This window comes from Bubalus kerabau, chromosome 6, assembly GCF_029407905.1.
Source record: "Bubalus kerabau isolate K-KA32 ecotype Philippines breed swamp buffalo chromosome 6, PCC_UOA_SB_1v2, whole genome shotgun sequence".
NCBI lineage: Eukaryota > Metazoa > Chordata > Mammalia > Artiodactyla > Bovidae > Bubalus > Bubalus kerabau.
The window spans coordinates 94,133,116-94,160,321 of NC_073629.1; the positions used below are offsets into that span (position 1 = coordinate 94,133,116).

General features: G+C 39.6%; 1 protein-coding gene across 4 annotated transcripts in view; it reads right to left on the reverse strand.

The window, feature by feature from the left end:
• The window catches only part of ZYG11B (zyg-11 family member B, cell cycle regulator), a 79,913-nt gene extending 55,519 nt beyond the window's left edge, over positions 1–24,394 (reverse strand). For 2 of the 4 annotated variants that reach the window (XM_055585869.1, XM_055585872.1), the window contains exon 1: positions 24,048–24,272. In XM_055585869.1, the coding sequence (XP_055441844.1) occupies positions 24,048–24,077 (30 nt within the window). In that variant the 5' untranslated portion in view covers positions 24,078–24,272. Of the gene's footprint in view, positions 1–24,047 lie in introns of all 4 variants that reach the window. The other 2 variants (XM_055585873.1, XM_055585868.1) reach the window with 2 other exon arrangements.
• Positions 24,395–27,206: the final 2,812 nt, after the last annotated feature.

Here is a 27,206-nt window from a genome sequence, read left to right on the forward strand (position 1 = left end):
AAGAACTAGAACACGTGTCAGCGCCATATAAAACTGGGAGCAAAGGCACCAAAGCCCAGAGAGCAAAGCAGCTGGGATTAGAAGGAGCAGCCAGGACACTGCTGGAGAATCCAGGGGAGCTGAGTCTTCTGTCTTATATTAAACCCAATGTGAAAGGGCTTTCCGCACTCCAGGATATTGAAACAGGAGTGCAGCATATTTTAGCAGACATGATTGCTAAAGACAAAGACACACTTGACTTCATTCAGAAATTGTGCCAAGATAGATATATTCATATCCAGTCATCTTTGGCAAAAGTGTCCTCAAAATAAGTAAATGAAAAAGATTGTTTAATGAGGCGGATGAAACTGGAGCCTATTATACAGAGTGAAGTAAGCCAGAAAGAAAAACACCAATACAGTATACTAACGCATATATATGGAATTTAGAAAGATGGTAACAATAACCCTGTGTACGAGACAGCAAATGAGACACTGACGTATAGAACAGTCTTATGGACTCTGTGGGAGAGGGAGAGGGTGGGAAGATTTGGGAGAATGGCATTGAAACATGTAAAATATCATGTATGAAACGAGTTGCCAGTCCAGGTTCAATGCACAACACTGGATGCTTGGGGCTAGCGCACTGGGACGACCCAGAGGGTTGGTATGGGGAGGGAGGAGGGAGGAGGGTTCAGGATGGGGAACACATGTATACCTGTGGCGGATTCATTTTGATATTTGGCAAAACTAATACAATTTTGTAAAGTTTAAAAATAAAAAAAAAAAAAAAAAAGAACTGGACATGGAACAACAGACTGGTTCCAAACAGGAAAAGGAATATGTCAAGGCTGTATATTATCACCCTGCTTATTTAACTTATATGCTAAGTACATCATGAGAAACGCTGGGCTGGATGAAGCACAAGCTGGAATCAAGATTGCAGGGAGAAATATCAATAACCTCAGATATGCAGATGATATCACCCTTATGGCAGAAAGTGAAGAAGAACTAAAGAGCCTGTTAATGGAAGTGAAAGAGGAGAGTGAAAAAGTTGGCTTAAAATTCAACATTCAGAAAACTAAGATTATGGCATCTGGTCACATCACTTCATGGGAAATAGATGGGGAAACAACGGATACAGTGACAGACTTTATTTTCCTGGGCTCCAAAATCAGTGCAGATGGTGACTGCAGCCATGAAATTAAAAGACGCTTGCTCATTGGAAGGAAAGTTATGACCAACCTAGACAGCATATTAAAAAGCAGAGACATTACTTTGCAACAAAGGTCCATCTAGTCAAAGCTATGGTTTTTCCAGTGGTCATGTATGGATGTGAGAGTTGGACTATAAAGAAAGCTGAGTGCTAAAGAATTGATGCTTTTGAACTGTGGTGTTGGAGAAGACTCTTGAGTGTCCCTTAGACTGCAAGGAGATCCAACCAGTCCATCCTAAAGGAAATCAGTCCTGAATATTCATTGGAAGGACTGATGCTGAAGATGAAATTCCAATACTTTGGCCACCTGATGCGAAGAACTGACTCACTGGAAAAAACCCTGACGCTGGGAAAGACTGAAGGCGGGGTGAGAAGGGGATGACAGAGGATGAGATGGTTGGATGGTATCACCGACTCAATGGACATGAGTTTGAGTAAACTCTGGGAGTTGGTGATAGACAGGGAAGCCTGGCATGCTGCAGTCCATGGGGTCGCAAAGAGTTGGACATGACTGAGCAACTGAACTGAACTAAACTGATCTTATATGAATAAATCTAATTTTCTATATACCATGTGATTTCTAGAATTAAAAGTTATTTAAAATTACATATTTTACAGTTTACAAAGTGCTTTCACATGGACACATTTGATATTGTAATAACTGAGTAAAGTGGACAACAAAGATATTATTTATAAGATGAGAAAACAGACTTCACAAAAGTTAAATGGTTGGCCCAATGTAACAGAGGCTGTGAGCTACCAACCATGAAATTTGTTCTTCTTTTCTTCCATGTTAATAAACCTTTTATTTTTACCTGGGCATAGGACCATCTGTAACAAAGGTCATATACCTCTTCTCTGCAGCCAGAGGTAGCTAGAACACATAAGAAAAGTTCAGAGGAAGTAATTCTTCAAATTCAACTTCTGCATCATAGAATTTTGCATTTTCTGTCTTACTTCCTGTGTTGTAAGTATGAATTCTTCCTGCTTTTTCTACTCTTCACTGTACCATCTTTCTAAGTGTCTATAATTCATCACCCAGATGAAACAAGCTACCCTTTGACCTCAGTTGGTAAGTTTCAAAATAATCTATTTATTTTACAAAAGAAAATGAATGAAAGTTAGGTAACTGTCAGAGATGAGACATGAACTCTCTGAGTACATAATTTTTAGACGTCATTTTAACAGAACAAACCTAAGGAAGTAATATATGAACATTTAGAATACTGAATTAATTATTCTAAAAAATTTTCTCCAATTGATAAAATATGTTCACAAACAAAAACAATTTTTTCACCCCCACGAATTTTTCCTTTTCAGAGAAAACTTCACCTTATCTCTATGTTAATTCCTATTAGCAAGCATAAAAAGACTGTTCTAGTCAGCTGCTCTTCTATTGGGAAGTACATGTGCCTAATAGTTAATTACCTGGGCTTTGGAACTAGAGTGCAAATCCCAACTTTTCATTTACTAACTGTGTGACATTACACAAGCTATCTAAACTTTCTGCTCCTCAGTTTTCTCATCTTATAATGCAGATAATAATAATGCCTATTCATAAAGTTGTTGTGAGGATTCAATGAGATAAATAGGATCAAAAGAACTCAGAATAATGGCAGTATGCCTGGAAACACAGCTTGCAAGGGTCAGAGTCAGGATTCAGACCCAGGAAATGTAGCTCCAAGAGCCTATGCCCTTATCCAGCATAATATACTATCTTTCAACTTTATATACAAATTCTAAACATGTTATCTCGCCTGATACTGAAAGCAGTTATGTGATGAGAACAAGGAAAATCATCTCCATTTAAAGAAAAACAACACAGAGGTTATAAATATCAAGCCAGTGACAAAACTAGAACTGTACTCAGGTTATCCGAGATCTCCTCCAAAAACTATACTCTCATCTGTGATTCCCCAAATTCCAGTATTTTTAGCTAATACAGAAGTATTGACAGATTAGTAATTTTAATTTTATTATTATTATTTTTGGCTGCATCAAGGCATGAGTTCCCCACCCAGGGATTGAACCTGGGCTATGGTGAAAAGTGAAAGCACTTTCTAACCACTAGGATTTCCAGGGAATTCCCTTTATTTTTAAACAGACAACAGCAGCACAGGACAAACAAAGAAAGGATAAAGCAGAAGCTGAAATTCGGTGTCTAAACAATTCATCTCTTGAAAATTCCTGCTCAGGGAGACTTTTCCCTTCACCAATTAGGCACACTCCAGGCAAGGCAAAAACAAAGCTCCTACTAGAAAAAAAGCAGGAGGGAGAGGAGGTCAAGTCTGATTTCGTTTGGATCATAAGGTAACCCACACAGTTCAAAGACTAAATTTCTAGGAAGAACAAATGAGAAAGTTCTTTTTAATTAATTGAAATGGCTTCTACCCAATCTGGACCAATCCAACCCTTCACTGCATAGCTTTTATCCTATCACTCTTCTAAAAAATTTTCAAAGGCTCCATATCATCCATAACCACAGTTCTCATGCTTGGAACACATTTCAAGAAGCTCCCAAGCAGGAGCGTGCCATGGGATTAAAACTACAGTATTAACTTGACACATTTTTTTTTTAACTAAAGAAAACAATTTTATAGAATAAATGAACTTCATAATTAAATAAATGGAATGGGCTATATGGTTTAACTGTATTTCCAAATATTACCTTCTGTTTTTTTGTAAAGCTTAAATATTTGCTGGGGCTCCCTGGGGACTAGGTTCTGGACAGAGGGGCACTGCATTAAGCACAGCACTCTAAACACAGGTGGAGGGGTAAGAAACCGGAGTGAGTGTGTTTACAACATCAAACACACTCAAAGATTATTTGAGGGGATAAGAGTATGGGAGGTTGGGGGAAAGGGAACCAAGTTATGTAACTAATAAATAAAGATATTTTTGTACTGAAACAAATGTATTAAGTAAAAGGCAAAAACTGCATGAATTTTAAGATAAAACACAAAATTACCAAGAAATTCCTATCTCTAACACTGGTTTCAAGTAAATCCCTTTTCTATCTCCCAGGAAATCAAGTTTCCTCTGCTGTAGGAAGTTGGAAAAGAGACCTAGAGAATAAAATATAAACATTAAACAAGGTATTCAAAACCTTTACTAACTGGCTCCAGCCTTCCTTTCCAGCCTCATTTTCTACTGTTTCCTTCTCCCTCTAAACATGTTACTAACTAGATACACTAAACTGAATGCTCCCTAATGCAACCTACTATTAACCATCTCTTCCTAAGCACTGTATCAAGCATTTTCACATCTCTGAAACTTTTTTTAGATTGAGTTCTCTGTGGCAAAATCTGACACATCCTTCAGCAATCAGTCAAACCTCACTAGTTCTATGATGCCTTTCCTAATTTCCAGGGCAGAATTAATTAGACTCGGCACCTGGGAGATTAATTTGCACCATTATCTATTAGCTACTATGTACTGAATGACAGCTATGTGGTGACAGGCACAATCCAGCAACTTTATATATACATTTGCAATCTTCAAAACAACCCGCTTTGAACAAAACAGGTAAACTAAGGCTCAGAAAGATTAATTTACTGTGAAAGATAAAAGAGCCGGCAGAAGGCAGAGCAAGAATAAAAATGACAAGAGCTATCATTGTAGTGACAGAGCACGCATGCACACACACACACACACACGCACACACACACACATTTTTCATGAAACGCTGTCTCTGATCCTGGTTCACAGCTCTTTAGATACATGAGCTCTTTGAATTTCTAGGTTCTATCAATCAAGCACCATTACAATATACATTTTAATAAGAAAACTGAGGTTTAGGTTAAAGAAAAAAAAACATATAGATATACACACACACGGCCAGCATGTTGATAAACTGGAACTCCAACTAAAAAATGAGGCCAAACCTGTATTCTCAAGCTCTTAAACCACTATACTAAAATAATATCATAATCATAGGGCTTTATTTGTTCATATATGCTAGGTACTATATGCAATAAACTATGCTAAGTACATTACATACATAATTTCATTTCCTTATTAAAACTGTACCAGTATCCCCTATTCTATGACGATGACGACACTGAAACTTAAGGACTTACTAATTTGCCAAGATGATACAGCTAATAGGTGCCAGAGCCAGGATTGGACCCCAGGCAATCTGATTCCAGAGTTAAGGCTGTGCTTCTACCACTACATAAGCTGCTCTTTATATATGACTCCAAAGCCAGTTTCTTTTATAATTTCTGTTACACCATAGTTACTTATGACAGTATCTGTCTACCCTACTAGATCATGATGCTCTTCAAGTTCAAGGAACATATTAACCCTTTTTGTGTATCCTTAGCACCTAGCACACTCCCTGATATTTACCTGTTAAAAGAGAAAGTGTTCAAATTCGAATAGTGGTAAAGAGATTTGCCCAGAGTCACACTATGTAACCCTAGATCTTTTTATTATGAAGTCTATATCTTTTCCACTATAATATGTGAGAGACATGGGTTCGATCTCTGGGTCAGGAAGATCCCCTAGAGAAGGAAATGACAATCTTCTCTAGTATTCTTGCCTGGAGAAACCAATAGGTAGAGGAGCCTGGTGGGCTACCGTCCATAGGGTGGCAAAGAGTCTGACACCACTGAAGTGACACCATGCACGCACCCACGCACACCACGTGCTCAGTTGCTACAGTCTGTCCGACTCTTTGAGACCCCATGGACGGTAGCCCACCAGGCTCTTTTGTTCATGGGATTATCCCGCAAGAATACTGGAGTGGGTAGCCATTTCCTCCTCCAGGGATCTTCCCCACTCAGTGATCAAACCTGAGTCTCCCGCAGCCCCAGCACTGGCAGGTGGTTTCTTTACCACTGAGCCACCTGGGAAGCCCCATACTGTACCATACCTCAGAACAATTATTAGTTTGGCACTGACATAAATGCCAAAAAACAACTTGGGGACCAGCTGGTAGTTACAGTGACTCACACAAGTGGTGATAATGCTGTGGATTACGGCAGAAGCAAAGAAAATGGGGGGAAAAATCCAAAGTGAAAAACAATTTGAAGAATTGACAAGATGCAGTAAGTGACCAAACAGGAAACAGGTGCTGATTTCTGAATTCCCAGTACCTAGCATAATGCCTGGAAAATCCCATGGACAGAGGACCCTGGTGGGCTGCAGTCCATGGGGTCGCACAGAGTCGGACATGACTGAGTGACTTCACTTTCACTTTCACGCACTGGAGAAGGAAATGGCAACCCACTCCAGTGTTCTTGCCTGGAGAATCCCAGGGACAGCAGAGCCTGGTGGGCTATCGTCTTTGGGGTCGCAGAGTCGGACACAACTGAAGCGACTTAGCAGCAGCAGCAGCATAATGCCTGGCACTCTCCTAGATACTTGAGTGTTCTCTGGATTGACCAGCATTCCTACAGAATCCTTTTGACCTATATTTGGCCCTCACAGCGGACTTGTCGAGCTGGTGTAATAGACGCTGTTTTGTGTATGAGGATACTGGAGATCAGAAAGAACAATGCACCCAAGTTCATCGAGTTAAAAATGTAGCAGAATTAGGCCTTGAACCAACATATTTAATTCTAATTTTCCCTATTCCATAGAGTGCTGTCAGATGAAGGAGGAAAAAGGGTGGAAGACAGAGAAGCTGAGGTTTAAAAAAAAAAAAAACTCCAAGATTTAAAGTAGTCGTTAACTAAGTGTGTGTGTGTGTCTGTGTGTCTGTGTGTCTGTGTGTGTGTGTAGAAATAGCACAGATAAGCACAGAAGATAAAATGCTAACATTTGGAGGATTTGGGTGAATGTCTATATGAAAATTCATGTTATTTCTGCAACTTTGTGTAAGTCTGAAACTGTCCCAAAAAACTTAGAAAATAAAAAATGAAATAGGAATTAATACTCCCATGATCTCACTAACAAGACTGAAAAGAAGACAAGGCAAAGACTTATTTCTTCAAGGGAATTTGTTATGGCTGTGAAAAGTCTGTCTGCTTAGGCAAGTACAGAAAAGGAACTAAAAATGCTTTTGTGAAAGAACTGAGCTGAATATACAGATTTAAATATCACCCCCTACTGGTGACAACTGAGTCACAGAAGAGATAAATTCTCAAGAGGAGTGATCAGACAGGATAACTAAGCCCTGTAATTAACTATCACATGTACAGCAGGCAGAATGACGTGGTCCCTCAACACTGGCTGAAAAAACACCCTATGGAAAACAGGAAAAATAACACCAGTCTGAAAGAACAGCACAGCTCTTTAATTTTTTTTGTTAACATGGTGTTTTCTGGAACTGGATAAAATCCTGACATTGTGAATCATTCAAATCAAGTATATCCAGATTGGTCCTCTCAAATACTGCTGCTCAAAGTATAAATTGTCACAATTTCTCTGGATATAAAAGACTTAATTGCAATCTTAAAAACACCCAGTCCCTGGATCCAGGACCTCATCTAAGAATTTACCAGGAACAAAAAAGAAAAATTTTTAAAAAAAGAGGGGGGAGGGATAACCAGAGATATTAACAAAGGAATTTACACAGAGACTTATTCACAGTTTTTCTAACCTCCCCCCTAAAATACATATACAAATTCTAAAATGGGAAATGGCAAGCAAATTATGGTATATCAACTATATAGATAATTACATAATAATATGTTTATGAATAACTCTGGAACCCAGTCTTCAAAGTATCTTTTTCACATTTTATTCTGAAATGATGAAACAGAGAAAAGTTATTCAATTTCAGTTATGTATATGTGTGAGAAGGATACAATGTCAAAACTATTTTTTGTCTCTAAACTTCATTTCTGGGAAAAAAGTTTACTTAGATATGTGTTATGTGAATTCTTAAATGAATTTCTCCAGTAGTAGAGTAATAATTTTTGTTCAGAATTCAAGTTTTCTTGAGCTATAATCAAATACCTTTGAGTTTGCTTGGGCTAAGTTTTTCTGTTTTTGGTTTTTTTTTTCAAACTTCAAACTTTTTACTTTGTATTTGGATATAGCCAATTAACAATATTGTGGTAGTTCAGGTGAAGAGCTAAGGGACATACATATACATGTATCCATTCTCCCCCCAACCCCCTTCCCATCCAGGCTGGCACATAACACAGAGTTCCATGTGCTACACAATAGATCCTTGTTGGTTAAAGACAGTAAAATGCTAAGAATAAAGTTAATCTAAGCTAAACAAAAACTGTATATGCAGCAAGAGTTCAACTAAACATCTATACAGGCATAGGATTAGGATTCCCTTGTGGCTCAGCTGGTAAAGAATCAGCCTGCAATGCAAGAGACCTGGGTTTGATCCCTGGGTTGGGAAGATCCCCTGGAGAAGGGAATGGCTATCCACTCCAGTATTCTGACCTGGAGAATTCCATGGACTGTATAGTCCATGGGGTCGCAAAGAGTCGGACATGACTGAGCAAATTTCAGAAGATTATATAGCTACTTCTAAACTAAACAATATGTTATAGTAAACCTACAGAGAAGAGCAAGGGAAAGATTTAAAATTAAAAAGGACAGTGGGGGTGGGTGGAAGTAGCATAGAAGAATGGGGCACACAGAGGAAAAACTGGCAGTGGTTTTCCTCTATTTCTTACGTTGGATGCTGGTTTTTAGACGTTTGTTTACCATGTTTCATGGCTTACATAAATGTTTTCTATGGTCTACTAAATGTATCAAATTATTATTTTTTAAAAAATAAGATTTATTTTTATTTATTTATTTTACTAGACTGGGTTTTAGTTGCAACATGTGGGATCTAGTTCCCTGACCAGGCATCGAACCTAGTCCCCTGCTTTGGGAGCACAGAGTCTTAGTCACTGGACCATGAGGGAAGTCCTTAAAAGTATCAGTTATTAAAAATAACAGGAAAAAAAAGCAAAAACTTGTGAAAATGTTGAAAAAAAAGAGCTGTGTTCACATTTGTGCTTTTCAAATATTTCAAAATAACCAAAAATCAGTGTCTATTTTATCAATGATAGTCATACTTTTCAATATATGTATTCAAACTAGTAAGAATAGACTTTTATATTAGACTTTATAATAGACCTTTTATATTTAATTACAGTACTCTTGCCTGGAAAATCCCATGGATGGAGGAGCCTGGTAGGCTGTAACCATGGGGTCGCTAAGAGTCGGACACGACTGAGCAACTTCCCTTTCACTTTTCACTTTCATACATTGGAGAAGGAAATGGCAACCCACTCCAGTGTTCTTGCCTGGAGAATCCCAAAGACGGGGGAGCCTGGTGGGCTTCCGACTATGGGGCCGCACAGAGTCAGACACGACTGAAGCAACTTAGCAGTAGCAGCAGCATACATATAATTAAAATTATATTAATTATGAATGAAAATATACATGCTGTGCTGTGCTTAGTCGCTCAGTCATGTCCGACTCTTTGAGACCCCATGGACTGCAGCCCACCAGGCTCCTCTGTCAATAGGGGATTCTCCAGACAAGAATATAGAGCGGGTTGCCATGGCCTCCTCCAGGGGATCTTTCCAACCCAGGGATCAAACCCAGGTCTCCCGAATTGCAGGTGGTTTCTGAGCCACCAAGGAAGCCCAAGAATACTGGAGTAGGTAACCTATCCCTTCTCCAGGGGATCTTCTGGACCCTGGAATCAAACCGGGGCTTCCTGCATTACAGACAGATTCTTTACCAGCTGAGCTACCAGGGAAAGTCATACACATGTACACACACATTTTTATTTTTCCAAAATTGGTCATAATGTAACTTCTCACCACTGCTCCTACACCCTTTCCCTATGCAGTCTTACATTTCTGAGGTTTTACCATCTAACTAACAGTGATCGACTGGGTTGGAAAGGGCATCTTGAGAAGGGTTTCAGGGGAAAGGCAGGGGGACAGTTATGATGTAGATAAAGGGAAGTAAATAGGAAATAAAAAAGAAATTTTAAGAAATATATCTGTGAACTCTGTTCTATTTCAGGTGTCCAGAAATTTTGCAAATAAGGACTCTGAGTTATTACTAAATGACTTTTTGGCTGAAGGGTTATATTCCATAGATTATGACACTGCTCTGAGGCTAAATGACATGGATCATAGCTTAAATAGTTATACATAAACAAAGAATTTTTCCTGCTATTAAAGCTAGGTATATAAACATGTATCTTCTCTTCTGCTCCTGTCTTTAGATGCCACAAACCAGAACCTTGAAGGAACAACAAAAGAAAAGAACAACAAAAATAAAGAACAACTGCACTGAAAGGAGGTTAAGAGAGGTCTTGAGATGACACTACCTAGGGGAGATACAGTTCAGCTCAGTTCAGTCGCTCAGTCATGTCTGACTCTGCGACCCCACGCACGCCAGGCCTCCCTGGAGACACAGAAGGCTTTCAAATGAGGAAAAGGAAAAAAAAGTAATAATGAGACTAACAGCTCGCGCTACAAGAGCCAAGATGTAGGTCCACACCTTCATCATCTAACAGCTGTCTAACTCTTCGATCTATAAAGTGTTTTCACTAGTCCAGTGGTGGTCCAGTGGTTAAGAATCTACCTTGCGATGCACAGGACACCAGTCAATCCCTATTCTGGGACAATCCCACATGCTGCAGGGCAACTAAATCCATGTGCCACAACTACCAAGCTTGTGCTCTAGAGCCCATGAGCCACAATTACTGAGCCCCTGAGCACCTACAGCCAGTGCTCTGCAACAAGAGAAGCCACTGCAATGAAAAGCCCGCATGCTGCAACTAGAGAGTGACCCCTGCTCACCAAGACTAGACAAAGCCTGTGTGCAACAACGAAGACCCAGTGCAATCAAAAATAATTTTAAATACATAAATAAATACTAAGTCTTTTGAAAACAATCATTATTATGATTCTATGAAGTAAGGAGAAAAGAGATTATCTTTGTTGAAGAAGCTGAGGTTCAGAGAAGAAATGTCACCAGTGGTAGTCGGTCATGCCTACCTTTCTTAATACATGCTGTCCTCTCTCCTGAGAATACCCTTCTCTTCCTCTCATCTATCAAATTCCTACCAACACTACAAGAGCCAGGACACATGTCCACTGCTCCATGAAGCTGTTCCTCATATCCCAAAATACAACTGATATAATCACATGACATTCTCTATACAGTTCTATTACAATTATCCACTGTATAAGTTTTACTTGTTTAGATGGCCGTCTCCCTCTCAAGACTACGAATTCAAGGCAAGTTAGTAGTTCTCAAATGATTTTTGTCTAAGATCCACATAAGTGGGGCAAAAAAACCTCATAGCCTATCCATCCCTCCTGGTTCTCAAGTTCCAACGCAAAACCATATTAACAATATCACTACAAGGGAATTTTACCGACATTTGCTTCACCAAGAAAAATGGATGTTTCCTATTCAAGTTACAAAACACTGTCAAAGTCTAAATCTGGAAATTTTTATGTCAAAAGTTCTTTTAGTACAAATATATACATAACCACACACTAGATTAAGTCAATGATAATTTACAATTAAGACACAAAACTAGTAACAATAAAAAAAAATACCATCATCTCAATACAACAATGCTGAAGCACTGATTACAAATCTCCTTTCCCAATTACGGGAATTACAATAAGCTACATTTGTACATATGTAGTAGGAGATTGGCAACACTTCTAAGTATCATACAGAAGAACAGACTTCTTCCTAAGGAGTCTTTGAGGAATCACATGCTGATACTCATTAGCTCTTCCTAATCTTCTCATGGCTTTCTTTTAATCTTCCTAATTTTTTAAATTTTCTTCCTTATATTCTCCATTCTTGATGTATTTAGTCATCTATGCAATATTCAGCTAGAGGCATACTCAGTCACTTTCCCATGACTTAGTTATATAATTTGTTGGTTGGTTTGTTTTCTATATGTAAAAGCTTCACTCGGTTACTATGTCACCAGGGTCAGGGCAAAGAAGCATTTCAGCTTTCTGAGCAGTGGTCTACCCATGTCTAGCAAGTGGGGAGGTGGGGGACACTGGGGATTGACTACATATTGCAACTGTAGTCTACTGCAGGAGGAGACTGGGGCTTCCACTGTTGCTGGAGTGATAAAAAATGAAGTCCTCATCGATCAGGCATCCTTTATACTTAGGGCCTAAAGTCCCAAAAAATGCATCAGATAACTTATTTGTTGAATGAATTAGTAAGTTACTAGATGACATGAATTAGTAGTTACTTGAGAAATTAATATATTTCTCAAGAAACTACTTCAGGAAACATCTGATACAAAAAAATAGTAAGACTGCCTTAATTCCTCAAGACAGACCTTGTGGATTTCAAAACTATTAAATAATGAGGTCTCTCTTTTGATTAGTTAATTAAAAGGAAAAATATAAGATGATACCAGGAACAGTATCTAACAGTAAAAAAAATCAAAATCACATCCTTTATTATCATTTGATACCTATAATAACCTTATGAAGTAAAAGGAAAAATATTACAAATTTCATTTCACAGTTAAGGAAGCTGAGGCACAAAAATGAAATGATGTTTCCAGAGACCCTGTGCTTAACAGGAAGAATACTCGACCTTGATTTGAATTCAGTAGTGTTACACTGCAAATTATTTAGCTTTTCTGATCCTCTGTCCTATCCTTTGCAGAATGGGGATAATATTAGTATTTATCTCATGGTGCTATTGTCAGGATGAAGTGAGAAACTGTTTTTAAAGCCCCCAGCACAATGTCTGGCAGAGTAATTACTCAGTAAATGTTCCCTTCCGACTTAATACCATGATCTTGCATAAGTTATATGAGTTCAAGTTTCAGGCACATAAGGCAGAAAGTTCATGACTGTAAATTCTTGAGAGAGACTATTCCCATCCAGAGACCATGTCAAGACAAGTAAGCTCCTCTGTTTCCCTAACCATGAGGCGGATATTTTTTAGTCTATGTTTTCACCGATGGCGTGATGTCAGGTGTCAGGGTCCTGGCTTTATGCAGTTGTCTCGGTTATGATTCATGAATCAGATTCAAGATCTTACCTCCTACCTGAAAAGTTCCTAGGACTAACACACCCTCCAATAGAAGGCAAAGGCTCTGATACTGGTTTTTTCCACATCCCCAGATGATTTTTTCCTAAAGACTGGACCAATAACCAGGTGACTACAAAGATCACAAACTTGACAATTTCAGTATTAGAAATAAATGTTTTACTGACGTCTCTCTGAAGGACTATGTAATAAATACTGTGGTGAAAAGTGTGGGTTTGGAAGTCAGCCTGCCTGGATTAAAATGCCAGCTCTACCACTTACAAAACGATGTAACTTTAGGCATGAGTACTTAATCTCCCTGTACCTCAGTTTCCTGATCTATAAAAGCACACAATAACAGTACCTACATCACAGGATTGTTGCCATAAATAAATTTTAGGTGTAAGACACTTAGAACAGTGACTCAGTTCAGTTTAGTTGCTCAGTTGTGTCCGATTCTCTGCGACCCCATGAACCACAGCACACCAGGCCTCCCTGTCCATCACCACCTCCCAGAGTCCACCCAAACCCATGTCCATTGTGTCGGTGATGCCATCCAGCCATCTCATCCTCTGTCGTCCCCTTCTCCTCCTGCCCTCAATCCCTCCCAGCATCAGGGTCTTTTCAAATGAGTCAGCTCTCCTCATGAGGTGGCCCAGGTATTGGAGTTTCAGCTTCAACATCAGTCCCTCCAATGAACACCCAGGACTGATCTCCTTTAGGATGGACTGGTTGGATCTCCTTGCAGTCCAAGGAACTTTTCAAGAGTCTTCTCCAACACCACAGTTCAAAAGCATCAAGTTCTGGCATATATTAAATGCTCAGTGTGTATGTGTATGTGTTAGTCAATCAGTCGTGTCCAATTCTTTGTGATCCCATGGGATCCCATGTGATCCCATGTAGCCTGCCAGGATCCTCTGTCCATGAAATGCTCCAGGCAAGAATACTGGTGGGCTGCCATTTCCTTCTCCAGGGGATCTTCTCGACCCAGGGATCGAACCTGGGTCTCCCACACTGCAGGCAGATTCATTACCATCTGAGCCACCAAGGGAGCCATAAATGCTCAATAATTGTTAGCTATTACTATACAATGTAAACTCCATAAAACGAACACTATGTTTTGTTCACTGCTATATTCCCAGAGCCAACAAGAATGTCTAACAGATAGGCACTAAATGTTTATTGAATGAATAAATGAACAGTCAACACAAATTTATTGTTAGGTGTGTTTAAAGTATTTATTTGCCCCCAGAGAAAGAGACCATATGTTCAGAGAGAAATATTAAGTCCCAAGTCTAGCAATAAAATTAAACAATGGGATTGAAAAGCAGACAGTGTCATTTGACTTCATGGATATAAGACACTTTAAGATATTGAAACAATCTTTGACTCCTTGTTTTAGAAGTACTCCATGGGATATCTCTTTTTAGTTTATGGAGTTCTCCCCTCCTTGCGGTAGTAGTAAAGGCACAGGTATACTGTACTCAAGGGTACAGATATTTTCAATTATTTGGCATGGACTGAGGGGAGTTATTTTCTTTTTTAAAAAATACCAACTGGCAGTCCAATGGTTAGGACTCCATGCTTCCACTGCAAGGGACATGGGTTCGATCCCTGGCCACATGCCATGCAGTATGGCCAGAAAAATAAGCAAAAACCACCAACTACTCTTCAGAGATCCCTAGACACCAAATAAAGTTGCAGGTATGACCAACCTAGACAGCATATTAAAAAGCAGAGACATTACTTTGTCAACAAAGGTCTGTCTAGTCAAGGCTATGATTTTTCCAATAGTCATGTATGGATGTGAGAGTTGGACTATAAACAAAGCTGAGCACCGAAGAATTGATGCTTTTGAACTGTGGTGTTGGAGAAGACTCTTGAGAGTCCCTTGGACTGCAAGGAGATCCAATCAGTCCATCCTAAAGGAGATCAGTCCTGGGTGTTCATTGGAAGGACTGATGTTGAAGCTGAAACTCCAATACTTTGGCCACCTGATGCGAAGAGCTAACTCATTTGAAAAGACCCTGATGCTGGGAAAGATTGAGGGCAGGAGGGGAAGGGGACGACAGGGGATGGGATGGTTGGATGGCATCACCGATTCAATACCAAACATGAGTTTGGGTAAACTCCAGGAGTTGGTGATGGACAGGGAGGCCTGGCACGCTGCAGTTCATTGGGTTGCAAAGAGTCAGACACGACTGAGCGACTGAACTGAAATGAACTAAAGGCAACCTTCTTGCATGTATCACTTCAAGGCTTGGCCAGTGCGGCAAAGGGCTCTGTGTTAAAGAGCAAGAAGCTAGATTTCTATCTACAAAAGATCAAGGCTTGCAAAGGTAAATAAATCCCCTTCCCTTCCATCTTAGCTCATGTAATAAAGCTATTCCATGAAACAATACAAAAATTCAGGTCAGCAGTCACTTAGCAGACGAGCAGATCATAACAATCACTAATTCAAAGAGATTCTTTAGCATTATTTTCCTCTTAACTACTAGCATTAGTTTTGAAATATAATATGGTAAACAGAGAAGCTGGGTTAATAATGGAAAGAGCACTGGGCTTGCAGTCAGTCCCAGCTCTGCTATTTAGTAGCTGTGTGACCTTAGGTAAAGAAATTAACTTCTCAGTTTTCTTGTCTGCTAAACCTCTATCTTGACTACCTCACAAAATGGCACCGAGGAATAAATGGGATATGTATGAAAATGCCTTTAAAATACTAACATACTATGGAGATATTAACATAATTGAAAGAAGGGTTTCCGCTGTGAAAAGTTGGATAGTATATTAATGGAGGTAAGAGCTCAGGTTCACCCGAAATTAAAACCTATTAAAGCAGTCTGCCACTACAGGTAACAGAATGTACCTACTGTACTAAAATATTTACCTTTAACATGCTAGGATCTTACTACAGTTTTTAACAGGTGTAAAAGGTCACAGAGAGAGGATTTAATACAACCTTTTCACTTTAGAGATTTAAAATTGGAGGCACAGCGAGGTGAAACGACTTGCCAGAGGTTACAAGGCCTATGGAAAGAAAATAACTGATATTACATAACTAAGAGCACTGAGACTTTTTTTTAAATGCCCTTAGAAAAGGAGACTATGACATTGAACATGCATTAAGATGCTTTGAGAGCTAAGCAAAGTGTTCATAGAAGGGAGAACTGGAGATCGGAAAAAAGAAAAAAAAATCTTTATATAGAGTTAACAAAATATTTAATTTAACCACCCCTCTACATTTACAAGTAACTGATTCTTTATTATCTATATTTAAATATTCTATTCTTTTGAAAGGGTACCTCCACAAATTATAGACAAATAATTTGTAAATGTTTATACAAAGGGATAGTGCTTTGCAATTCATCTCAAAATCATCTGGTTTCTTCCCCAGCTCTTCCTGATGAACTCTCGAAAGAAATGTTTATCCCGAGTCAAAACTACTACTTATGCTAGTAAGAGAAACTATCTGATCCAAAATTTCTTACCCATCAAAACTCTTTTTCCCTCCTCAGAGGACCTGTACAAAGTGTTCATCTATTTCCCCCTTTTTCATGACTCACATCTCAGTAAACATTCACCTTATGCAATTCTCTACAAAGTACACACATTCTTTCAGTCTCAGGAATTATGCCAACTGTTTAAGACATGAAGCTGAAAAAACACAATACTGTACTTACCCACAGAAAGTTCATAATCTGGAGAGACAGCCAGCCTCATTAAAAATACTAACACCATACCGTAATTTCCGTACCCAAAGCACATACAATGTACAAGGGAGGCATAAGAAAAGGAGAAGCCCAAGGCTACCTGAGGGTAAATGAAGGCTTCACAGAGGGAGAGCTTAAAGGGAACCTGAAAGTTAGTCAAGCAGACAGCATTCCAGGCTAAAGGAAGAGTCTAAGCAAAACTAGACGCATGATAAACAGTATGTGTGCTCAGTATGACTAAACATAAAATGCAAGGACTTTTTCTCATAAAATGATTAGCTCATTAAAGAATTAAGATCTTAAGAATCCTCGTATACTGCGCAGAACTATTTGCTGGACTCCTACTATGTGATTTACGCTGCCAAGTACACAGGATACAGATATTTGTAGACCCACTGCTGGCCACAGGTACAGAAGCTACCTGTGTTGTGCAGTACAATCTGTGTGGCTGCAGCAGCCCTGTAAGACCACTGTAAACCAGTGGGCCCTAAACTCTAGGTTTCTTATGTGCAATGAAGAATCCACAAATGTACATGCATACCAAGTATGCTCTGTACGCAATAATATCTTGAAATGTACACTTTCAATGCCCAACAGATGCTACTAGAATACTGATTCCCACCAGCCTCTGGGGCTTTCCCCCCTAATTATTGTGTTCTAAGAGTATATTCCTGTCATGTGTCTCAAGCTTTTCAACATGAAAAAGGTATCTAAATGCTAAAGACAGAATGCCACCAACATCTGACACTCTACAAATGCTCTACAGAAAGTGATTTGGCAAGACAGATCAAGAACCATAAAATTATACACACTCTTTGACCAATTTTCTCTCAATATTAAATTACTTTTAAAATGGAAACAACAGGACAAATATTTTAAATGCTTGAATTCAGTTTAGATTCTGAAAATCTCAGAGTCCAGGGAAGGTGTTTGAAATAGCACAGACTTAGGGGTCAGACAAACCCATGCTTGAATCCTGTTCAGTCACTTATTTGGTATATGACCTTAATTGCCTGATTTCTCTAAGTCAGTTTTCTTAACTGTGCCATGAGAAAACATCATCAACCGCATGGAATTGTGAAGATTAATTAGTACATCAGCTGATACTGTGTGCTCACTAAATGTGTGAGATCATGCACTCTAAATAAATGTCCCAGCATTCAAGAACTTTGTCTTAACATTTTCCTCTATTAATTACTAGCATTAAAAATATCTTTTATTCCACCGCAAATAATGACTATTTCTGCTACTTATTGGTTGTGTGTTTTTAAGGGTTAGCTTTAGAACCTATGAAAAAAGTAGTGTTCCAGCCAAAATTTCCTAATTCAAGGATGACTCAATCATTAAATTCAACATTGATATTTTGCTTTGTATTTTTTTAAGTTTTATTTAATTGACGTATAGTTGATTTACAGTGTTGTACCAATCTCTGCTGTACAGCAAGGTAACTCAGTTATGCACAAATAGACACTGATTTGTGTATTGTTTTTTACTATATAATGAAAAAATTACTTAAAATATTCTTAAAATATTTGAAAACAGAATAGTTTGAGAGTATCCAAAAATTGATCTACTGAACATGTGTGAATTAGTGGAAATTAGGAAACTGGCTCATCATATTACAGACACTCAATTGTTACACACTGAACAACACAGGAATTTTAAATTATTTTTATTCTTATAATGAACTGTTGGTGAAAGAAAGACAGGAAACCTAAGTTGTGATGACACAATAGGAGTAAATGAGTGCATTTATCTTATCAGGACTCTTAAATGGTACCTCAAGATATCTCAGTATTTTTAAGTATTAAAAAAAGAAATGTGATGATAATTCTATCCAGTTTGGATTTTCAATATTAGAAGTAAACTAACCATACTTCCTGGTGGCTCAGATGGTAAAGAATCTGTCTACAATGCGGGAGACCCAGGTTTGATCCCTGGGTCAGGCAGATTCCTTGGAGAAGGAAATGGCAACCTATCCCAGTATTCTTGCCTGGAGAATCTCATGGATAGAGGAGCCTGGAGGGCTACAGTCCATGGGGTTGCAAAGAGTTGGACACAACCAAGTGACTAGCACTACTGCAATATCCATACTTCCAATGTTTTATTTGTGGAGACAAGTTGTAAGCAGCAGCCTGGAAGCATTCTTTTTATCTTGTCATTTAGAAAAAAATAGAAAAACCTACTAATTTTTACTTATCCACCGCTCAGAGTAATGAAAATCAAAACAAAAATAAGCAAATAGGACCTAATTAAACTTAAAAGCTTTTGCACAACCAAGGAAACCAAAAGCAAAACAAAATAACTGACAAAGGATTAACCTCCAAAATATACAAAGAGCTCATGCAGCTCAATATTAAAAAAAAAAAATCAAACAATCTAATCAAAAAACAGATGGAAGATCTAAACATACATGTCTCCAAACAAGACACACAGATGGCCAAAAAGCACATGAAAAGATGTTCAACATCGCTAATTATTAGAGAAATGCAAATCAAAACCACAATGAGGCATCATCTCACACCAGTCAGAAGAGCCATCATCAAAAAATCTACAAAGAGTAAATGGTGGAAAGGGTGTGGAGAAAAGAAAAACCCTCCTACACTGTTGGTGGGAATGTAAATTGGTGCAGTCATAGAAAACAGACTGGAGGTTCCTTAAAAAACTAAAAATAGTGTTGCCATATAATCCAACAATCTCATCTTTGGCATATATCTGGAGAAAACTATAATTCAAAAAGGTACATGCACCGCAATGTTCACAGCAGCGCTATTTACAGTAGCCAGAACTTGGAAGCAACCTAAGTGTCCATGGACAGATGAATAAAGAACATATTTTTATATCTTTATATGTACAATACACATACAATATGTATTATACATATACAAAGCAATATTACTCAACCATAAAAAAATAACTAAATAATGTCATTTGCAGCAACATGGCTGGACCTCGAGATTGTCATACTGAATGAAATAAGTCAGATAGAGAAAGACATTTCATATGATAGCACTCAAGTAATCTTAAAAAATGGTATATATGAACTTCTTTATAAAACAGAAATAGAGTCACAGATACTGAAAACAATCTGATGGTTACCATCAGGGAAAGGGGGAGGGGTAAATTAGGAGATTAGGATTGACATATACACACTACTATATAAAAAAGTTAACTAATAAGGACCTACTGTATAGCACAGGGAACTATATGGGAAAGGAATCTAGAAAAGAGTGGATATATGTGTATGTATAACTGATTAACTTTGCTGTACAGCAGAAACTAACACAATATTGTAAATCAACTATAGTCAAATAAAAATTTTTTAAAAAAGGACCTACTGATTTTTAAAGTATAAAAAAGCTAGAATTCCTAATTTAAGGTTAAAAGTCAGTTCTTATGTATTTTTTAAAATTAATTAATTTTTATTTTTGAATATGTGGGTCTTTGTTGCTGCAAGGGCTTTTATTTTTCTCTAGTTGCAGCAAGCAGGGGCTACTCTCTAGTTGCCAGTGCGTAGGCTTCTCATTGCCGTGGCTTCTCTTGTGCAGACCACAGGTTCTAGGGCTTGCGGGCTTCGGTGTTCCAGCTTCTGGGCTTTAGAGCACAGTCTTAACAGTTGTGGTGCACGGGCTTAGCTGCTCTGCGGCATGTAGGATCTTCCAGGACCTGGGAACGAACCCATCGGCAGGCATTTCCCCACATGCAACATGCCTCCTTCGTTTCAGCTTCTATGTTCAAGTTAGTCCCTTTGCCAAGAATAGCTTTCCTTCTCAAACTCTTATCCAATAAACCCTCAAAAGGTAAAACTCCAACTGAAATGGTCTTTCTCAACAAAGTCTACCTGACTTTCTGATCCTTCCCAAAGTCAGCCATCCATTCAACAAATATTTATTAAGCACATGTTATACATCAGGCGCTATTTAGGTGTTAAAGACACAATATGAGACACAAAACAGGTCTTATACACAGTCATGTTCAGTAAATAGCAGCTATTAATGCTGCTGCCTAACCATATCATTTGAAATAGTTCCACACACAAATATATTTAATTTTATACCTTACCCTGATTTATTTCTTCTTAGCATTTACAACTATTCTCATAATATATTTATTGTCTTTTTTTTTTTTTAAACCACTTTAACCACAATGCCTAGAACATCACCTGGCCCTTAGAAGCTAGTCAAGTCACTCTGTATCAATGATTTTTATAGTCTGAAGGCAGAGACAGATATTAACTGAAAAATCATAGCAAGAAATATAAAATTACAATTGATGTGTATTCTATCAAAGAGACTTACATAACGGAAATGTGTGACTTCGCAGTGTTTTTGTTTTGTTTTGATGAGTAGGCAGGGGAGTTGGGGTTTCCCTGACTTTCTCGAGCTGAGAACTCCAGGATATGCAGTTAAGCAGGCAAGAGACAGTACTAGGTCATTCACATATGCTATTCCTTCTAAACAGGTTTTCTGCAACACAACTCAACTCCTGTCATTCAGTCCCTTAGGTTTCTCCTAAAAGTAAGACCCTCTGGGAAGCCATCCCTAACTTTCCCATATCATGATCCTGCCACTTTTCCTTTTTTAGCACTCTTCACATTTATAATTACTCTTTTTGCTTGATGCTATACTGTCCACAGACAAAACACAAAAAAGCAGAGACCACATCCGTTTTATTACTTGCAATATCTTCAATGTCACCAGTCAATGGCAGTCCAAAAACTGTTAAATGAATAAAAAGGACTACATCTTAAACCAGTGGTTCTCAAAAATACGGCTTTTAGATCAGGAACACCAGCATGACATGGTACTTGTTAGAAATGCAAACTCTCAGGTCCTACTCCAGACCTAATAAATCAAACTCTAGAAGTGGCAGACCACAAGCCCTCCAGATAATTCTGATTCATGATAAAATCTGAGAACTCGTCTTAGACACATCAACTATTCAAAACACAACCTAACAATGAAAATTTTGAAAAATATCAAACACAAAGCTTTATAATAATATTTGATTCTATTTATTGAGTGCCTGTTACACCTATTACACAAGGAAATTTTTTAAGTAGCCTCTACAAATAATTTTTAGCTCATAATAAGCTAAAATTTTGCCTTCTCTTCAACTCTCCCATACATATACTTTTACACTGTGTGTATGTATTTCAACAAGGAAAACTCCAGTTAGTTGGAGACAAAGTCTAAACCATAACCATGTCTAATATATCTAATTCTAGTCTCATTTCCTACTACACATCCTCATTCCTGCATTCTTCATGCCACATAAAAGTAATCCTACTACCTACAATACATCCTTATTATGTGAATCCTATTCACATTCACAACTTTCTTCCCCTACCCAAAATGATCTATATGAACCCTCAAGCCCAGCTCAAATGGAACACTTGGATCCTAAACCCCCAAAAAGGTGTTTATAACTTCTCTCTGTACTCATACATTCACTCTCTGTGGGAAGGCTAATACTTTCAAAAATCTAGCCACTTGGTGTATTTGTTGGGACCAGCTCTTTATTCTGAAAAGGTCACATCTTAATAAATTTCCTTTCTGCACCAAAAATAAGAATCTCAAACTCACTCTTTCTGAATAGTCCACTAGTTTTCTCAAATTTCAGTTCAAGATCACATTTGTCAGATAGGAAAAATGAGACCATAAAGTGAAATCATTTCAAGCACCTACTTGGCCTGGGCACTGGGAATAACGGGAGTAAGGTAGAGTAACTGTGTAGAACTCACATTTCAGGGGAAGAAACAGATTAACATACAATAGCTGTGTGATGGGTTGTGAATGTGAAAGGTTGTTGTGCAGGCAGACACTGGAGAATGACCACCTAAAAATGCAGAGTCAGTGAGTTAGAGAAAGTTCACAAATTAAGTAACTTTGAACCACTGTTCAAAAAACAGGGACAAAAACAGAAATTGACTATCCTCCTAGGAGAACATAATTACCAGGACTTTGTTTTGATTAGAATGTCTCATTCCTCCCAGAGACCGAAATTTAGATTGCTGCATATGCTGGAGCAACGGATTAATCAAATGAACTGCAAACCATGTGTAACCCAACTCAATGAAAGACCCACTGAAGCTTCAAACAGGAAGGAGAGAGAAAATCTGTAAATGTAAGGCTCTCCCAACTAAAAGCTGAGATGGTAAAACAAATGAAGATACCAGAGGTACTAAGAAGACTGTCACAAACTGACTGCCAAGCTGATTTTCCATCTCCAGATGCCCTGGTCTCAGTCTCCAAACAAAAACAAACCATTTGTTCTGAGTAACAAAAAAGCCTGTAAATAAATATTTTTTAATTTCCCAAACTATACTTCCACATTAAAAGATGCTCAAAATAAATATTCGATTTAAAACATTTTAAGTTACTTCTATCAAAAAGCTAGATATCTCATAAGGACATAGTATGCATGTCGGCCCGCATCCCACGTCTCACTCCGCCGCTCCAAAACACATTATCATCAGTTTTTGCAAAGACATTAGGTAATCAGGCTTGCAAGCTCTCTCCAATCTACTCCCTTCCCTCGACAAAAAAGAAGAGGAAGAAGAAAACCTCCGGCTCCCTATCTGCCCGCCCAACAGCTCCTGGGAAGCAACCGCCCTCAAATTGTTCCTGCTTAGACCCTTGAATCCCGTAGAAGGAAATGGGGACAGCTGTGAGAGCGCGGAAGAGAGGACATCCAATAAGGCGGAAAGGAAATGTGGATGGTGGAGGACGAAGGGGAGAAAGGATACAGAGAGGAGATAAAATGATGAAAGGGGGCAAGTAGCGAGAGCAAAGAGCAGGAGCAAAAAAGAGCGAAGAAACCGAAGGAAGGTGTAGAGATCCCAAAAGAGAGAACAAGGCAAAACCATAGAGGAGAAAAGGAAGGTCGGATTAAAGGACGAGGAGGGGGAGGCAAAGGGGAACGCTAAAGAGGCTGTCACTGGGGGGTGATTTAAAAAAAAGGGGGAATGGCACCGAGTGGAGAGAGATGCAGGGAGGTTGGGGGGAGGGGGGGGTGTTACCCCAGCAGGTGGCCTGGGCACAAGGGGAAGAAGGAGCGGATCAGTCAGGGGTAGGTAACAAGAAAGGGAGGTAAAGGCAGGAGCAGACGGGGCATCAGAGTTGGGGAGGGCAGGCGCGCGGGGGCCAGGGTGGCGGGCGGCCGCGGTTCAGGCAGGCCTCGCTCTCTCACCATGGCTGCGCCGGCCTGGTCCTCGGGCATGCAGCCTCTGTCCTGGGTTCCGCGGCGGGCCGGGCCTGAGCCCGCCCCCAGGCTGAGCCTGCGCGGGGGCTCCAGGAGGCTCCGACGAGCGGCGGCTCCGGGCTGGGCCCAGGCCTCGGCCTCCTGGCCTCAGAAGCTGGAAGTGCAGCAGCCGCAGCCGCAGCCCAACCCGAAGCTCAGACCCCGCCCCCAAGGCCCCGCCCTCGCCCGCGAGCCCACGATTGGCCCCGCCTCCGCCCTCACTGCGCAGTCTCGGCGGAGGAGTCCCGACAAAAGCTCCTGCACAGCTTCGGTTCTGTGGCTTTTCGCTCTCCCAGGCTTTTAAGGGAGCTGTACTTGCTCAAATAACCAGAGCTTTAAAAATAAAACTCCTGTTAGGAGACTAGAGCAGTCACTCGTTTGGGTAACCTACATATCGCTGTGCTTCTGGCTCATTGTCATTAATTACCATTATCATAATTCTTGATCATTTCAGTTACTTTAGATTATACCTCCAATGCCCTAACTTCTCATGGTTCTCTCCACTAGGGACGACCCTTGCCTCAGCTTTTCATTTCCCTGCTCATACTTTTGTTCTTATTTCCAATAACTGTAGTTCAGTTCAGTTCTGTCGCTCAGTCCTGTCCCACTCTTGGCGACCCCGTGAACTGCAGCACGCTAGGCCTCCCGGAGTTTACTCAAACTCATGTCCGTTGAGTCCACGATCACATCCAACAATGTCATCCTCCCGCCTTCAATCTTTCCCAGCATCAGGGTCTTTTCAAATGCGTCAGCTCTTCGCTTCAGGTGGCCAAAGTATTGGAGTTTCAGCCTCAGCATCAGTCTTTCCAATGACTATTCAGGACTGATTTCCTTTAGGATGGACTGGTTGGATCTCCTTTGTCGTCCAAGGGACGTTCAAGAGTCTTGTCCAACACCACAGTTCAAAAGCATCAGTTCTTAAGTGCTCAGCTTTCTTGATAGTCCAGCTCTTATATCCATACATGACTATTGGAAAAACCATAGCTTTGACTAGACGGACCTTTGATAGCAAATTAATGTCTCTGCTTTTTAATATGCTGTCTAGGTTGGTCATAACTTTTCTTCCAAAGAGCAAGTGTCTTTTAATTTCATGGCTGCAGTCACCATCTGCAGTGATTTTGGAGCCCAAGAAAATAAAGTCTGTCACTGTTTCCATTGCTTCCCCATCTATTTGCCATGAAGTGATGGAACCAGATGCCATGCTCTTTGTTTTCTGAATGTTGAGTTTTAAGCCAACTTTTTCACTCTCCTCTTTCACTTTCATCAAGAGGCTCTTTAGTTCTTCTTTGCTTTCTGCAATAAGGGTGGTGTCATCTGCATATCTGAGATTATTGATATTTCTCCCTGCAATCTTGATTCCAGCTTGTGCTGAAATCTATTAATATAATCTCAGTTTTAATCACCAACTCTTCCACCTCAACCTCCTTCCTTTCTAGCTCACTTCTAATACCAGCTCCAAAATTGATCAAGTCGACCAAGACTCAGAATCCACTGTCCTAATACATTTTTCACTGTTCTTCACACTATCCTATATCCTCATTTCCCTTCATGAACAGCTTAGCTTCTATGTCCGTTGTGAAAATCTTTCCTAGATATTCACCTTCATTTCTCTAATTCTTTCTGTCCCTTGTACTCACCTGAGGAAACTTTAATCCTAAACCTGCAGCAAAATGGGGTAGAGTAGAGAAAAATCTGAAATCATACTGACTGACCTCCACGTACAATCCTATATCATTATTGTCAAATAAGCCCTTAATGCTTGGCTCTCCTACTACATTTATCCAGTTCCATCACTCCCCCTCCCCACTGGGTGACCATGTCAAAGATCTCTCTTGAAACTTCCAAAGCTTCTCACTTGCCTGATGATTTCATTTCCAATTTACTGTGAAAATGAAGCAAGCAAAAGAAAACATCTCTAGGTTCCCACCAGTGCCATGACCTCCAACCTACCTATACCTCTGCTATGCTCCTGACTGTGCTGTTATACTCTGCCTTCCTTTGCTTAATGGCACCCCACTCCAGTACTCTTGCCTGGAGAATCCCATGGACAGAGGAGCCTGGTGGGCTGCAGTCCATGGGGTCACTAGGAGTCGGACACGACTGAGTGAGTTCACTTTCACTTTTCACTTTCCTGCATTGGAGAAGGAAATGGCAACCCACTCCAGTGTTCTTGCCTGGAGAATCCCAGGGATGGGGGAGCCTGGTGGACTGCCGTTTATGGGGTCACACAGAGTCGGACACAACTGAAGTGACTTAGCAGCAGCATTTACCTTTTAGCTAAGGTCAAACCCTCCTCAATTATTCTCGCACTATCTGTGCAAAAAGACTTGTTTCCCCCCCCCCCAATTAGCCATAAACCTATATTTTTATAAAATGTGATAAAAATTAATTGCTAGAAAAATTAAATTTTAAAAATAGACATACAAAAATGCAAGCCCAGATAAAGTTTTTTTTAACCCTCCCAACCATTCTTAAGTATAGAGTTCAGTGGCATTAAATACCTTCACATTATTGTGCTACCATAACCATCATCTGCCTCCAGAGGTCTTGTCATCCTGCCAAACCGAAACTCTGTACTCTTTAAACAAGAACTCTTCATTTCCACCTCACCTCGGATCATCACAACCACCAGGTTACTTTCTATCTCTACAAATTTGGCCACTCCAGGTCAGAGTGTTTTGTTGCTGTTATTAGATCCGATAGACATAAAATTTCTGTCAAATTGTTATAAAAGTTTCTAAATATTTACTCTCAATTTCTGTCACAAACTTGGTGACCAGCTTTTGGGCCATGACTAGTGCACAGACCCCACTTTGAGGAGGACAGTGCTGCTGTGCTGCTGCTGCACTGTCTTCAAGTCATCTATCCAGCAGTTGTCCTCATCGACATCGTGGTTTTTCCTTCCCATTGACATACCAAAACAAATTTATTTCTCCCATCTTAAAATAAAACAAAACCCCTCTTTGACTGGGCTTGACCCTCCAACCATTACCCCATTTCTCTGCTCTTTTTCACAGCAAAATGTCTCACAAAGCTGGCCAGTACTCTACTGTCTCCCTTTCCTTTCTCCCATCCCTTATGGGACCCTGTACAGTTGAGCTTTCACCT